Below are 16,759 nucleotides of genomic sequence, written 5' to 3' on the forward strand. Positions count from 1 at the left end.
TCGTGTTTTGTCTAGATTCCAGAATTCTCTCATGAATTCTGGACTGGGTCCCAGCTGGCATGCTGGACGGATTCCGAAACACCGTGGTCTTACTTCCCTAAAATCTCCATCTACCTGAGAGATGAGAATGCCAGCAGGTCCTTCCGCATCACGATCCTGCCTCAGGTATGCGCGTGGACTTGTGCTCTTCTCTCTTGAATGTGTAACGTGCAGAAGGAAAGCAGTTCCTGCATAATGGGTGTATTTAGATCCCACACCTGTGCTAGGTATCGCCGGTCAGACACACAGTGGTGCTGCGTAACAGCCGCAAAATGCAGCGGCCTTCATCGGTGAGCGTCAGTTCCCGCTCAGGAGCCTGGGCGGGTCTGTGGAGCTCGCGGGCTGGCTCGCCTGAGTCTGGCCAGCTGAGGGTTGGCGGGGTCCAGGTGGGCCTTGGCCAAGGTTGGCCTTGGTCTCGGATGGCCTTGGTCTAGGGTGGCCTGGGGAGGCCTCATTCACTCTGGTGGCGAGGTCCGTGGAGCGATGGGCTGTTTGTTGCCTCACCGCCCAGCGGCTGGCTCATGCGGTGGAAACAGGGTTCTGAGAGAGGAAACTCGGGGGCCCCTGCGTCTAGGCCCAGAGCTAGCCGCCGTCTCTTGCACCCTGCTGCCCACACCAGGCCAAGGCCAGCCCAGATTCCCGGGCAGGGAAGCAGACCCATCTCCCAGAGGGAGGAGCTGCAGTCACATCACAAGGCCGTGGCTCCAGGGGAATCAAGAACTGAGGACATCTTGCAACACCTATCACAGCACCAATATATGGGGTTTTGCTACTTACTTTTACGTAAAGAATAAAGCTGGATTCCCAGAGAGGAAGACGTCATCTTTCCCATAGTCAGTAAATCATTGAACCCTTCTTCATCCCAAGCTTCTAAACCGACCGACCTCTGTCTCCCTTAGCCATGTTCTCACCTCTCCCTCAACCTCTCCTTCCCATACCCCCTTCTTGTGTCACTCAGGAGCCTCCAGGGTGCCCCCCAGGCCTCCCTCGTCACCCCTCTGTTTTCCCTTTAAAGCTATGGCCGGATCAACCTTCCTAAACCACAGCTATAACCCCACTGTTTCAATGCCTCCGGTGGCCGCCGTGCTGGCCCCTTCCTTGCTCTCCAGCCTGCTTCCCGCTGCACCCTGACTCTCCCCTCGTGGGCCACTGCGCCTGCTCCCGTCTCCTCACCTTTGCTTCCAGCACTCCCCACCCCCGGCCCCCCTGCCCGAAATGCCCTCTGCCCCCCCATCTGTGTATCTACATTCTTCCCACCCTCTGAGACCCGACTCAAACAACCCGTCTTTTGTCGACTCCCTGCTGAGCAAAATAACCCATTTGTGAGCTTGCCCTTCAGACTCATAATGCGCGCTTTCCGGTCTGCTCCTCTGGCGCGGGGTCATGCCTTCCGGGTGTATCTTATGCTCTTGCCTTTTTCCTTCGACTTCTGTTTTCTGGAAAAACACACACACTTATATTTCTTTCTCAATTAAATTATCTCCTTGAAGATGAGAACCGTGAGTTAAGACCATCCTTCCTCCCCTAACACTGCCATGAAGTAGAGGGTAGGGCCCGGTCACTATGTGTTAAATGGATAAGCCAGTGTGTGTTTGTTACGTAACCTGGTGACTTTGGGATAAAGGAGTGTGATTGGGGCACAGGAAAGGAGGAATAATTTCAGAAGAAACAAGTAAATGATAATACCGACTTTTCCCCATTTTCAACTTTATATGGGTGGTGGGAGCAGGGGGGTCATTCCAGAAATGGGCACTTGTTGGGGAAAAGACTGAGACACAGCCCAGCTGAGGACACACGCCGAGAGCACTGCCCTTGACTCTCTGAGCCCTTCCTGTGTCTGCCTCTTTAACCACACGGGAGAAAAAGCCAGTGACATTTTCAGAAGACGGCCGTATCCCTGGGCGAACGGCACTGCAAAGAGCGATGTTAGAATGATATGTTTCAGCATCTTTAAAATAATGTACTCTTTGTGATTACATTTCGGTCTGTCGACCAGCCAAATGTGGACATTATTTCATCAGTGTGGTTTGTAACGAAAGTTGAAACCTAGCCCGAGGACAAAGGTGGACGTGTGCTGGCAAGTAAACGGCATGTGGGTGGTGGGCAGAGTCAGGGGCTCACAGGAAGCAGGAGAAAAAGCAGGTAGTCAGGGGAAAATCTCTTATGTCCCCGGCAGGCAAAAGCCATCAAAGCTGACAGTTTACTGGGGACGGTCAGCTGCTTTAGGACGAGCACCAGGTGAGCGTGGGACCAGAGGGAGGCAGGTTCCAGAGCATCGCGTCATTTGCGTCTCTCTGAGTAAGAATTCAGCCCGATTCTCACTTGTGAGACTGTAGATTTTTTTGGTTGACTTTGGCATGTTCACATTTTCGATTTTTAAAAATCAACATTCCCCACAGTTTTCCTGATTTTTTTATTCAACATCACCGTGTTCACTTTCCATTTCCTGTTGGAAGGGACATAGATACGCAGTTGTGAACACCTGGTGAGAACCACGCATGCTCCACATGCGGTGACACTCCTCAAGGCCAGCACGGGGGTCATCTCCTAACACCCCAGTTCTGCCTGCCTGACTCCTTTCCTAACATTTAGGGCAACCATTGGACTCCTTGTCACCAAAATATTAGACTTGGGACCCCTACCTGGGACCTTCCAGTCGCCAGAAGGAATAGCTGCGCAAATGATTGCTAGAGCTGGTTAGGAACCTTTGCAGCAGATCAGGAGAGAAGAGGCCAGTGCTGACCTGGACCAGGCTGGTAGCGATGGAGATGGGAGAAGTGATCAGGTTCAGGTTCTGTGTAAAGGAAGGCTGCAGGCTCTGGTTGTGGGTTCGATGGGAAGTAAGAGATACTGACCCAGTGCTCTGGGGCCTGAATAATGAGTGCGTCATGGATTTACTGAGACAGAGAACCTTGAGAGAAGAGCAGATTGGGGGCAATATCCAAAGTTCAGGTTTTTTAAATATTACATTTGAGATGCCAACTGAGTGATGAGTGGGTGGGCAAGTCTACAGAAGAGTGTGGCAATGGCAGCAAAGATCTGGGCTGGACATAAAGATTTGGGAGTCTCAGCGTGGAGCACAGGGAATGTATTGAGGGCCTGGGGCTGCATGGGAAGAGAGAGGAAGCCGGAGCCCTGGGGCTCTCGGATGCTGACAGGTGAGGAGGGTGGAGCACATCCCCTACCGATGCCTGAGAGGGAGCGTCGGTGAGTTAGGAGGAGGAGAGGACCCTCTCTCAGAGACCCCGTGAAGAAAGTTTTGACGGGGAGAGCGTTCGCAGGTGGACGCGATCACTAGAAGGGACCTGTTGGAGCACCTCTCACTCAGTGATTACTCCTAGATGGCAGGGCTGGTGTCTCTTCTTTCTCCGTAGCTCCCCACAGCACCCTGGAGGGTTCTGAGCATGCTGTGACCATGAGAGTTGTGCGATGTTGCCTGATTTGTGCTTTTTCTTGCTTGTTTCCTCTTAAACACACAGCTCTACATTCAGCCCATGATGGTGCCTGGCCTGAATTACGAATGCTACCGATTCGGCATTTCCTCTTCCACGAACGCGCTGGTGATCGGAGCCACGGTGATGGAGGGCTTCTACGTGGTCTTCGACAGAGCTCGGAAGAGGCTGGGCTTCGCGGCGAGCCGCTGTGCAGGTCAGTGGTGGCCGCGCTGGCCGGGGAGACCGCGCGGAGTCCTTGGGCCCGCTCGCCCGCCCGGCAGCGCTGCTGATAGGCCACTGCCGCTGGGTCCCTTCACTCTCCCCGTCGCCCCGATCAAGGTCTTCCCCATAAAAGGCGCTGCGGGGTGGCCGAGAGGAACAGGGAGACCATCCGTTTGCGACTTGCCATCTTTGAATCTTGGTCCTGAGCAAATGTGGCCCTTTTGGGTGGGCACTGACTCTTCCAGCCCATTTGCTCTTCGGTGGGGGGACCCCTCTCTGGGCGCTAGCCTGAAACACCGTGTCTCCCAGCTGTGGGCATTTTACTTCATTTAACCCGGAGAATCTAAGAACCAAAGCAGTTTCCCCCACAATTCCTGTTCTCGCTAAACACCATCGAAGTCGATGGAGGCTGCTATGGCAACAGCCGTCACGGGGTGCACCTCGGTGGCTGCGCGAGCCGGCCACCCGTCTGCTCCTGCGGGGGCGCCGCTGGGGCGGCTTAACCCTGAGCGCCTCCAGGCAGAGACCTTCTCCTGAATTTCATCGTGAGGTCCTGGGTAGGTGCTCTCCTTTAAGTCTGTTGTCGCTGATGTCAGCAGCCCTGGGAACACACACTGATGTGTCTCCTCCTCTGTGCAGATCGTTTAGCCCTTAAAGCAGCCGCTTCCCTCGGGCCCCAGTGAGGAGCCAGCCTCGGTCTGTGGCACCGTGATAAACGGAGGAGACTCCCTGCCTTTTGTTCTATTGCAGAGTGTTTAATTTATCACATGTTATGTTTTTTAATCTCGCATTTTTTTAAATTTTTTAAATTATGTTTTTATTGAGTTGAGAGAGAGAGGAAGGGAGAGGGAGAGAGAAAGAAACATCGATGGGAGAGAGGAACCTTGACCCGGTCCCTCCAGTACAGTCCCCCACAGGGGACGGAACCCGCAACCTGAGCCTGTGCCCTGACCAGAAATCGAACCAGTGACCTTTCGGTGCCCAGGGTGATGCTCAACCAACTGGGCCACACCGGCCAGGCCTCCAACATGTTTTAAGTAACAAAGAAAATGTTTGAAGTTGTAGGAAATTGTCTACACTGTACACACGGAACACACAGATATAACAAATGCTAATGTTTTGTCATATTTTCTTCAGTATTTTCTCATAGAAATAAGAAAGGAGGTATAGGTAAAGGCCTACCTCGCCATGCTCCCCAGAGCCACCCTCTGTCCCGAAATTGGTGTATATTCTTCTCATAGTTGCTGCCCGTGTGTAGCTTCTCAGCATCGTTACGCGTGCCCTGGACTATTACCTGTTGCTATGGAACAACTTGTCCCCAGGTTAGCGGCGCTTTACGAGACTGTGCCCAGGGTCGGGAATCGAGGGGGTGCTTATCTGGGTGGTTCTGGTCTCGGCCTCCCCTGAGGCTGTGGCATCTGAAGGCTGGAGGGTCCCCTTCCAAGCTCAGTCATGTGGTTGTTGCTCGGACCCCTCCATTCCTTGCCGTGTGGACCTTGCTACAGGCCTGTCTCAATGTCCGCAAGATGGGTGCCTGGACACCCCAGAATAAGTGATTCCCAGAGGGAGGGTATGCAACAGAGCACCCAAGACAGAAGCCTCAGTCGTTTGTAAACTGATCTTAGGGGTGGGGCGTACACAAGAGTAAATGCCAGGAAGTGGGGTCACTGAAAGCCATCCTAGAAGCTGACCTTCATATACCTGTAAATAAGTATTTATGACAAAGCACACGGTCTTTTGGGCTTCTTGCTATTTCTTAATTACACAAATGCTCTTGTATGGTGCATACCCTTTGTCAACTTGCTTTTACTGTTCACTGTTACTTTCTCTAGATTCCCCATGTTGCTCTGAGTCCTAGGTCGTTCGTTTTGACGGCTGTATAGTATTCCATTGTGTGAGTATACCCCATCACTGGCCCAATGCTGCCTTGATTTGCGTTTGGGTTGTTTCTAACGTTTGCAGTTATAAACGGTACTGTGTTGAACATCTCCTGTGTGTGAATGAGGTCGGGAAATGGGATTTCTGGATGATGTGGTGTGCCAGTCCTCAGCGTTATTGGCTCCTGTCAAATTTGTCTTCTGAGTAGCTGGACCACCAGAATTATACCAGAATTTCCATTCGGTCAAAGTATTATCACAGTTGTTTTGTTTTTTGCCAATCTGTGTGTGTGTGAACTAGTCTCGTATTTTAATTGCTTACTTCTGAAATGACTTAACATTTGATATGTTTATGGAATGTTTGAGCTGCTTCTCTGATGGTGAATTTTTCTATTAACAGCTTCTGCATGTTTTTATACTTTTTTATTGAGATACGTGAGTTCTTTACATAGTTGAGATTAATTTTTCTGGGTTATGTGCATGGCAAATCTCTTCTAATCTCTCTGGCCTTTTTTTGCTTGTTTTTGGTGTCTTTTATTTGCATTTTTTCTTAAATTTAGTGAAATAAAATTTACAAATCTTTCTTATGGCTTTTACTCTGCTCTTACTTAAGAAACTCTTCCTTAATCTAAGGAAATGGAGTTGTTGTTTTTAAAGGTATTATGTGCTTTCTAACATTTTTCTCTGAAAATGTGAAGTAGGAGTCTCATTCTTATGAGGACATTCCACTTCCTCAGCACCATTTACTGAATATGTAGTTTCCCCTCTGATTCTTCTCAGTATTTTATTATGAAAAATTCAATGTATGCATTGGCTGTTCTCTCTTCAGCTGGGTTCCGTCTGTGTAACCTCTTCAGTGAGTGTTTAATTACATCGATGCTAGTTTTCATTTCTAGAAATACTATTTTGCACTTTTTCAGACCTACCAACTCGTACTTTTGTAGTGTTCTATACTTTGTTGTGGCTCATAGTTCCTTTATCTCCGTTATCATTTTTAATTTAATTTGGAAAGTTGGCTAGGTAATATTCAAAAGCTACAATGAATTATAGTGTCCCACTCAGAGACAGTCAGACCTTGGACAGTGAGACCTTCCAAGCTGGTAGAGTTTTCCAGCTCCTCCCGCCAATGGACCGGGAATTCACTGGCATCTTGGCTCTAGGGTCCATCTCCTTGATGCTGGGGTCAAGTCTTCTGCCCCCCTCCCCCACACACACCCCCCTAGATTTTGGAATCCCCAGCGCTAGGGCTTATTCCTGAGCTCAGCTGCATATTTAAAAATTGGGAATTATATTTCATGCTCATTTCTGTGTGTTTTGGTTGGAGGACGTTCTACCTTTGTGCCAACCAGCACTTGATGGAGCCAAAATCTTTGGGAGCCGCCCTTCTCTCTCAATGTCTTTTTTTAGTTTTCATAATAATTCGTCTTTGACAGACAACACTTAGCTAATAGGGTCGGGCTTCTCTGTCAGGGTCCTGACAGGGTGGGAAGGAGACCAGTGAGTGAGAGCCCTTGGAAGAACCTCCTGGGGAGCTTTTTAAAACTCACGTGGCCCATGTCCTCGCCTCCAGCCAGGGCATATCAGAATGGCTTTGGTGGAGGGTGGTGGGCATTTGGGGAAAGGATCCCAAGATGCTGCTATTACGCTGCTGCGTCTTTTCAGCTGCTCCCCCTCTCCCCACCCCGACAGGGAGGCGCTGGTTTAGTCTGAGATCAGAGCCAGATAGACGAGGCGGCAGTCACACTGGCATGGAGCTGGCCAGCCTGCATCTTCAGCATATCGTCTCACATACCTGCAACACATGCTGGAGCCTGGAGCGCTTTCAGCTGCCTGCGTGTCGCCTGGGCCAAGTGTCCTACCGCTGGGGAAATAATAGTGTTAAAACTGACAACTCTCTCGATGTAGCCAAAGCCTCTGAAAGATCACCCGTGTCTTTTTATAGATGGAGACATTTAGCACCCAGAGCTGTGTAGATCTCAGCTTGTACAACTGGAGAGGCATCGTGGGTTTGGCAGTCGTTTCGCTGTGAATTTTCTTTGCTGCAGGTTGAAAGTGGATCATCTGGTACATGTTCATGTGTAAAAATAGGAACGTTCGCTGTTAAGGACAGAGTTGCAGAGATGTGCTCTGCCTTCCACGTAGAATGCAATCAAAAGAAGTCCAAGCCGCGGGGCCCCGAGGACAGAGGCCAGGCAGCCCTGCTTCCTCCTCTCGCAGGAGAGGACACTGAGGCCCCGACCGTGGTGGCTTTCATGTGCTTGCGGAACAAATGGCCCTGGGTCCGGACGCCTGTCCTGTGGCTCCAGAACACTCCCCAGAAACCGTCTCGGTACCAAATAACTGGTCTTGGGAAACAGTTCCCTTTATTTTGTGTGCTATGGCAGAAAAGATCTGACCATTATAATGCTTATTTATTTACATTTTATTTTATTTTTTCCATCACCATTTATCCCCTCTAAGCCCTCTTACCTCCCCCCCATGCCTCCCCTCCACGCCCCACCCCCTGCGATCACCACACCCTTGTCCATTAGCGTAGAAGCCCTTGGACATGTATTTTCATTTTTCCTGGGTGCGCCCACGGAGTGGAATGGCTAGGGCATATGACAGACATGGGTGTTGCTTCCTAAGAAACTGCCCAACTGTTTTCCAAAGTTACGCTCCCAGCAGCGGTGTGTGAGTTTAGTTCCTATGCATCCTCATGAGCATTTGATATGGCCAGTCTTTTTTTAAAATTTAATTTAAATCCTTACCCCAGGACATGTAGATATGTTTTACTGCTTTGAGAGAGAGGGGAAGGGGGGCGGGGAGAGAGAGAGAGAGAGAGGCTGGTTGCTTCCCGCACACGCCCCCCCGGGGACGGAACCCACAGCTGCTCAGTGCCCAGGACGACACTCCAACTGACAGCCACCCCGGCCAGGGCTGGTCAGTCTTTTCGATCTGAATAGATATTTGGTGGTGTCTCATTGTGGTTTCAACTTGCATTTCCCTAATGACTAATAACTTTGGGCATCTTTTCATGCCTGTATTTGCCATTCCCACATCTTCTTTGGTGAAGTGTCTTCAGATTTTCTTGCCCATTTTTATATCAAAGTCTTTGTCTTCTCATCAAGTTTTCAGAGTCTTGAATATTCAGAATTCAAATCCTGTATGAGAGATGTAACTTACAGGTATTTTCCCCCATTCTTTTCTGTCTTTTAAGATTGTCTTTCAAAGAGAAGTTCTTAATTTTGATAAGGTAGAATTTATCATTTTTTTCTTTATGGTTAGTACTTTTTGGTATTATAACTAAGAAATTTTTTGCCTAACTCAAGGACATTTCCTCCTGTGTTTTCTTAAAGAATTTTTTTTAATAGTTTTAGAAATGTGTTATTTAGTTTCCAGGTAATTATGGATTTTCCAGATATCTTTCTGCTATTGACTTCTAATTTAATTCCACTGCGGTCATAGGACACAGTATAAACCAAACCTTTTTAAATTTATGGAAACTGGGTTTATGGACTGTAATGTAGCCCACTTTGGTAAATATTTCACACGCTGTTGAAAACAATGTATATTCAGCTGTGTGGGTGGAATATCTATAAATTGTCAGGTCGCGCTGGTTGGTAGTGGGGTTCGGAGGCTAAGTCCTTACTTATTTCTGTCCACTTGCTCTATCTATTGTTAAGAAAGGGGTGTTGAAATCTCTGACTGTTTTTGTGGATTTGTGGATTTCTCCTTGCGGTTTCATCACTCTTGTTCCACGTGTTTTGAAACGCTCACTCATTAGGTGCATAAACGTTTAGTATTGTTACGTCCTATTGATGCGTTGAACATTTTATCATCATGAAATTACCCTTCTTTCCCCGGGAATGCTCTTTGCTCTGAAACTACCCCATCTAGTATTCATTTAGCCACTCTGGGCTTCTTTCTGTTAGCATGAGTGGGATACATCTTTTTCCCATCCTTTGTCTTTTAATATATCTGAGTATTTCCATTTAAAGTGGGTTTCTTGTAGGCAGCATATAGTCATAAAATCAAACATTGCTTTTTATCTCATTGAACGATCTTTGCTTTCTCCTTGGGGTGTTTAGACCACAGATTGGCAGACAACGGCATGCCAGCCATATCTGGCATGCAGCCTGTTTTTGAACTAAGAATAGTCTCTACATTTTTAAAGGCTTATGTAAAAAAAAAAAAAAAAAAAATCAAAAAGAATATATGCTAGAAATCATATGTGACCCAAAAAGCCTAGCATGCTTTCTACCTGGACCTTACAGAGAAAGCTGCCAGCCGCCGGTGTAGACTGTTCGGTGTGATGGTTGGTCTGGTTGTGTTTAAGTCTGCTGTGGTATTTGTTTTCTCTGTGTCTCATCTGTTCCTTTTTCCCGTTTCCTTCTTTTTTCTGGTTCCTTTGGATTGAGTATTTCTATTTCTTTTTATCTCCTTGGCCAGTTTATTAGCTATCACTCTTTGTTCTGTTATTTTTGTGGGCGCCTTAGGGTTTGTAGTATACGCCTTTGGTTCGATACCAAATAAGCCTGCCGCTTCCCGCGGCAGAAGGGCGCACCTCCGACGGGCAGCCCCGCTCCTCCCGCCCCTGTGCTATCACCGGCCGCAGCTCTCCGATGCCTCCGTTAAACCCCCCGTGCATTGCTCTTGCTCTTGCTCTTGCTCCCGGTCAGTCGTCTCCTGACGGATGTCCAGCCAAGCGCACGGGTGTTATAATGGCCTCCGCAGTTATCTTTCCTGGGGTTTCCCATTTGTTTGTGCAGATCCAGGTTTCCACCTGAAAGCGTTGATCTTCTGCTTGAAGGGCTTCCGTAAGTGCAGGTGGGCTGAGATGAGTTTTTCTCCCCCCCCCCCAGCTTTATCGAGATATAATTGAAAAATAACAGCTACATATAGTTAAGGTGTACGACTCGATGTTTTGATGTACACGTGCGTTATAAGATGATCGCCACAATCAAGCTAACGATCGGACTCATCGCCTCAGTTACCTGTCCTTGTTTCTTTCTTTCTGTGGTGGTGATGGTGAGAACATTTCAGATCTACCCTCTTCACAGATTTCAAGCCTACAGTACAGTGCTGTTACCTATAATCACCGGGCTGTACGTTACATCTCTAGAACTTATTTATCTTGCTTACCTGGAACTTTATACCCTTGGCCTACATCTCCCCATTTCCCCCTCCCGTAGCCCCTGGCAGCCGCCAGTCTACTCTTGGCTGCTTAGTTCGACTGTTTTAGATTCCACGTATAGGTGAGATCATCCTGTGAAAAGCATGTGTTTTTCGGTGTCTGGCTTATTTCACTTAGCATAATGCTCTCCAGTCCATCCATGTGGTCACAAATGGCAAGATTTCCTTCTTTTTATATATATATATATTTCAGAGAGAGGAAGGGAGAGGGAAAGATGGAAACATCAACGATGAGAGAGTCATTGACCGGCTGCCTCCTGCCGCCCGCTACTGGGGATCGAGCCCCCAACCCGGGCACGTGCCCTGACCCAGAATCAAACCTCCATCCCCTGGATCCTAGGTCGATGCTCAGCCGCTGAGCCGTGCCGGCCGGGCCGCCAGTCATTTTCTGGTCATCATTCAGATGAAGGCTCAAGGGGGCCCCCTGGAGAGTGTGGAATTGCCCTCTGCACAGCTGCCCCCTGCCCCTTACTGTCCCCCAAACTGCACCAGCTTGGTGCGCCTCTGCCCCAGCTCGGGAGCTCTGCGGCCTCTGCCTGTGTCTGTCCGCCGTGCCACACCAAGTCGTCGGCACACCAAGTCTAGCGATCATCTGTCCCCACGCGGACATCACAGTGTTAACTGCAACCCCCTTCACCTTTTCACCCATCCCTCCACCTTCCTCCCCTCTGGCAACCGTAAGTGTGACCCCTATTTTATGAGTCTGTTTTTGTTTGTTACTATTTTTAGAGTCCATCTGTAGGTGAAACCATATGATATTTGTCTTTCTCTGCCTGACTGACTTTGCTTAGCATAACACCCTTTGGGTCCACCGATGTCGCGATTGGCAAGTTTTTATTTTGTTATGGCCGAGTCACATCCCGTTGCACGTATGGACCGCGTGTCCACCCACTCATCTGTGAGTGGACACCCAGGTTGCTCCCACGTCTCGGGTATTGTAAATAACGCTGCGTGAACACCGGGCAGCGTGTGTCTTTTCCAATTAGTATTTTTGTTTTCTTCGGATAAATACCCAGAAGTGGGATTGCTGGGTCGAATGGTGCGGCCGTTATGAAAAACATTGTAGAGATTCCTCAGAAAACTGAAAGTAGAACCGTCACATTGTAGAATTAGAACCCACCAGAGAGCCTGGACCCAGGTGACTCCCCGAGGGAAGTCCCCAGGACGCGGGCAGGCTCGGCGGAGCTGCCAGCTGTGCCTGCTGGCGCTCTCTCCCTTTCTCACAACCAGCCAGGCCAGCTGTGACCATGCCCACCGGCAGGTGCCCTCTCCCACGCGGGTGCCACACCTGCACCCTTGAAACATGCCATCATTCCAGCCGCAGGGGCCTGGACGCGCCGGAGGCGCGCTGTGCCGAGACCTCCCTGGCGCGCGCTCAGAGGCCCGAGCCCGGGACCCTAGTGCCACGTGGCCGCGGTTTGGTGGAACGCGGGGCTACCTCTTGTCGTATGTTAGAGATGGACGGCTCGTTTCACAGCTGTGGATTTCCCCCTTCTGTCTCCTCAGAAATTGCAGGTACTCCTGTGTCTGAAATTTCTGGGCCCTTCTCAACAGACGACATAGCCAGCAACTGTGTCCCCACCCAGCCTCTGAACGAGCCCGTTCTGTGGATCGTCTCCTACACCCTCATGAGTGTGTGTGGAATCATCCTCCTTACCCTGACCATCCTGCTGCTCCTCCCCTTCCGGTGCCAGCACGGCCCCCGGGACCCCGAGACGGTCAACGATGAGTCCTCGCTGGTCCGGCATCGCTGGAAGTGAAGAGTGAAGCCTCCGCTCGGCCTCGAACTCCGCTATTCAGAGAATTAAGTTCCAAGTGCAGCCGGCAGGGGGCGCCGGGCCAGGTGCCTGCCCCTGTCCATTAGTCTTAGGTCTCGGTCCTGCTCCCAGCTGCCTTCCAGATTCACTGTATTTTGATTCTTGATTTCTTAGCCTCCTTTCGAGAAAAATGATAATAAAAAACACCTCATTCTAAACCAAACCAGAGTGAGTTGGGCTTCAGACTCCCTGTGACTGGTACACCAACCCGCCTTGCTGTGCCTCGAAATAAAGCGCAAGCCTTGCTGGCGGCCCTCGCCCCCACCTCTGAAGTGGGTGCCTATAGGCTGTCACCCTTCTCGGCTACTGGGAAGCTTTTTGTGTTAATTGCACTTAAGGGTATTCTGCACCAGGCGTCGGCCAGGGTCCGAGTGGTCCGAGAAGGCTCGCAGTGTGATGGCAGGAGGAGCAGCCTGGGGCTGATGATGGAACCGCCTGCCCCTTCCGAGTCGGAGACAGCAGCAGGCCCCTTTTCTGGCTCGTCTGTGCCCCGAATGGAGATCATCACCCAGGAGTCCTCACCAACCTCTTCTGAAGACGGAAGGCCTTTGCCCATCGCGGCGGAGTGAGAATGAAGCCCGCTCTTTTGTGCTCAGTGCTTCCATAGTATTGTTCGTATAAAAGTTAAAAAATAAAACACAAAAAAAACTACCTCTGTTGAGACTCTGCCCAGGGTCCTAGCCCAGTTAGGGGTGCAGGAGGCTGGCTTCAGCCGTGGCCTCTCCTGAAAGAATCCTCCTTCCAACAGGCCGGACGGACCAGTGCTGAACGGCATGTGCGTCGAGAACTTGTCACCCAGCTGGTCTCTAGCTCATACACTTAACCTGTTTAAAATCACTCAACAGCGTTTCGATGAGAAAAATGAATTCTGTGTCACTAGCTCAGTTGTTGCTGTTTCCAAATCGGCTATGAAGGTAGGTTGATTGCTTTGCCCTTTCGAGAAGCAGGGAAATGGCTAAACGCCTGTGCTTCTGACCAGCTCTTGGGGGAAGGAAGACACAAGACATGCAGAGGACCTGGAGGGAACTTCCACCTATTCCTGCGCTTGGAAACCGTGTGTCTCCATTCGCAGACGCCCCTAGACTCAAGCACACCCATCTGAATCCGCTTAAACGAACCGGTTGCGCGGGTCACCCACGTGCTTCTTTCCTGCACTCGGTGGAGCCCCCATTGGGTGTGCAGGGCTCTCCTTACTTGGGGACATCCCCTCTTGCTATCATCCAAGGCCTTTGCCAAAGAAAAGCAAAAACCTGTAACTCAATATAATCAGCCTCCTGTGATCCGATGTAATTAGGACAAGAGTTCAAAGCCAGCGTCCCTTCTCTCTTGTTCGTGTGCCAAGTTCAATGTTCACTCTGCCTTGCTCTCGCCAGGAGTTGGATATACAATAAAATCCCACTGCAAGGGCTAACTGCGGAGAATCTCCTCTGGCTGGAGTGTTATTTGCGTTCAAAATAGGCCACCTGTGCTGTTCCAGCCATCTGCCTTGCTCACTGGATCCCAGGGTCACCTCCATATTGAGAAATATACGACAGTGCCAAAGAGATGCGAGGTCGCTTATACACGCCACGGTGCCCTCACAGACTCTCCGCTCTCACGGGCACCTGTGGGGAAGAACGTGAATGTTCTGTGTTATTCTAGATGCAGTTCAAGCTTGGCAGGAATGAGCCCCTTTGGGGATGGGACGGAGGGACGATTTTCTGCCAGCAGATGCTCGTGGTCACGTCTGGTCTCGGCTAGCCGAGCGGTAATAATTTGAAATATATTTCAGAGTTGGACGTCTCTGCAAGCCTGATCCTCTCATCTTACTGGCTTTCTCGCTGGCTGCTGTTTTGTGGGCCGCTTGGCACAGAAACGAAGGCAGCACCCCCAGTCGGTGCGAAAAAAATCCGAACCCCTGAAATGAGAAGAGGGAGCTGCAGGTGTAACCTGGTTGGTTTTGCTTCTTATGTCTTCAGGCAGGTGTCCTCTGTCCCATCCCCCGCATGAGGCTTCTCAGCTCAGAATAGCTCCGTTGCAGCCACGTTGCAGACCCTGTCCCAAGAACACATGATAACAGCAAGTTAGATTTCAGGCTAGGTTGTTGGAATGCAGTTGGCTGTAATTCTCTATTTCGTATCAGGTGTCTCTACCTTTTCATCTCGGATGTCGCTGGATGTGACACGTTAGTGGGGATGCTCACATTGCAAAGCCTAATTTAGCAGTGAGAGGGAAATAGACCGTTGAATGCGGGACGTTCCCTTGGCGCGTCTTGCTGCGGAGAATTGGAGCCTGAGTCAGAGCCCTGCCGGCGACACCCCCTCCTCCGGTTCCGTGGACTGAGACCCAGCTTGGGAAGCCTTCAAGGACGCTGGCTTTGGACCGGAAAGTAAGTAGCAACCATTCGAGGGTGTCAGTCTTACCTGGTAACACACTGTGGAAGATGCTGGAAGACAGATCTTTCCTGAAAAATGCAGCTTAGCCTTAGGTTGTCAAACCCTTGTCCACTCTCTGCTGGGCAGTGGATGCTTCTGCATGAACCATGCTTTTTAAAAGTAAATAAATAAATCTGGTGATGCTTTATAATCCCGATGAGGTATTTGGAAGCCTGAAATGAAATCCTGTCTTCAGCAACTGAAACTGTTCATGAGAAACAGCGAGAAATGAAACGGAGATGAGCCCCTTTTGTACCTTGGGGGTCTGAAAGCGCCACAAGTGAGACGACAAGCCGCTCGGGGTCATCTGGCGCTTCCCAGGCCCCGTCTGCGTTTCGTCTTCTGAACCCGAAACAAGTGCGCAGCGTTAAAGAAGGAGCCCTGCGCAGACAGCAGAGAAGTTTTCCTGAGCACGGTCTGCTCCCGGACCTGGGCGAGGACTTTGCCTGATTCATCGTGAAATGCAGGGGTTCCGGTTGGAGATAAATGCGGGGTTCACTGCGATTCAAAATCATGAAAGTAGCTCCCACCATTCACCCCGTGGATCTGCGGGGCGTAGATTTTGCAGAGCAGCTGTGATCGGGGGTGCGTTCTCTCCTTGAAGAGGGGAGATTGCATTTCACTGTTCAATAGGCTCCCTGGAAGAATGAAAACCTGCTCGTTTCCCCCGTCCCGGCCCACGTGGAGGCGCGGCCGGGAACGTGGCGGTTCTTTCCTCAGCTCTGGCCTCACGCCCCGCAACGTCCCTGGAAATAAATCACCGCCCACAGCCTGCTTCATCAACAGCGATAATCTAGTTTCACGGGCTTTATTCTTATTAGTGGAAACCGGATAATAGCTCGGGATCCCAGTGTGCTTTCCCTTGCACACACTTAATAGGATTGATTATGGAACTCTTCAGAATTAAAACTTGCCACTAAGAGGTTTTTTGCTTTTGGGTTTTTGTGGGGTTTTTTTTAGGTCAAACAACTAAACACCATAAAATGTAAAATTATGGTTTTGCCAAGAAAGATACTAGATATTTAGAGCCAAGAAAATTGCACGCAACAGAGATACTGTGTACATGTCTGGTGGGTCTTAAGAATTTCATATTTGAACTTAGGGCTGTTTACCAATTTAATAGCAAACAAGAAAAACACATTTTGAGAGCGGAGAAGAAAAATTTAAAAATAATCACAAGTATGTAACAAAACAGGCAGAATTCGCTCTTTTGAAAAAGTCGCTTTAATTCCAGGAATCCACAGATTTCTTTTACCCTTAAAGTTGCTGAATCAGTTGGAGGTGGGCATTTTTTTTTTTTATACAGCTGCAAACCCCAAACTTGAGGCATGTTCATGCTGGGTCATGTGCCTGGTGTCAGCAAGGACAAAGTGAGGAAGGTGGACCCTTCCACTGTGCCCAGGCCAGGTGCCCAGCAAGCCCAGGTGACTCTAGTTGTAGACCGTGCTCTTGGCCTCGGGCAAGGCCCTGGTTGGTGAGACCTCCATGGTGGGCAGGTGAAGACGGGAGGGACGCGCCCACAGCCGTGTTTGTGGAGTGTGGAAGCGCAAGCAAAGCCGGGCGTGCAGGTGACATCGGTGTGTCCCCTTGGTTACCAGAATTAAATACAGGGTGGGGCAAAACTAAGTTTTACAGTTGTTCGTATGGAAAATAATGCAATGATTAATAAATAGTAATACAAGAATAAGCTGTGTTTTGTGTACTCACAACTGTAACCCTACTTTTTCCCCATCCTGTATGGGTGTTACCAGGACGCCCGCTTCAGACAATCAGTACGGTGT

At 49.8% G+C, this 16,759-nt stretch overlaps 1 protein-coding gene across 1 annotated transcript in view; it reads left to right on the forward strand.

The window, feature by feature from the left end:
- BACE2 (beta-secretase 2) overlaps positions 1-16,547 on the forward strand; it is a 56,491-nt gene extending 39,944 nt beyond the window's left edge. The window contains exons 7-9 of the mRNA XM_087818429.1: positions 16-165; positions 3,519-3,687; positions 12,254-16,547. Coding sequence (XP_087674555.1) covers positions 16-165; positions 3,519-3,687; positions 12,254-12,507 — 573 coding nt within the window. The 3' untranslated portion in view covers positions 12,508-16,547. The remainder of the gene's footprint in view (positions 1-15; positions 166-3,518; positions 3,688-12,253) is intronic.
- The last annotated feature ends 212 nt before the right edge of the window (positions 16,548-16,759 follow it).

Source organism: Miniopterus natalensis, chromosome 6 (genome assembly GCF_054644295.1).
Source record: "Miniopterus natalensis isolate mMinNat1 chromosome 6, mMinNat1.hap1, whole genome shotgun sequence".
Lineage (NCBI taxonomy): Eukaryota > Metazoa > Chordata > Mammalia > Chiroptera > Miniopteridae > Miniopterus > Miniopterus natalensis.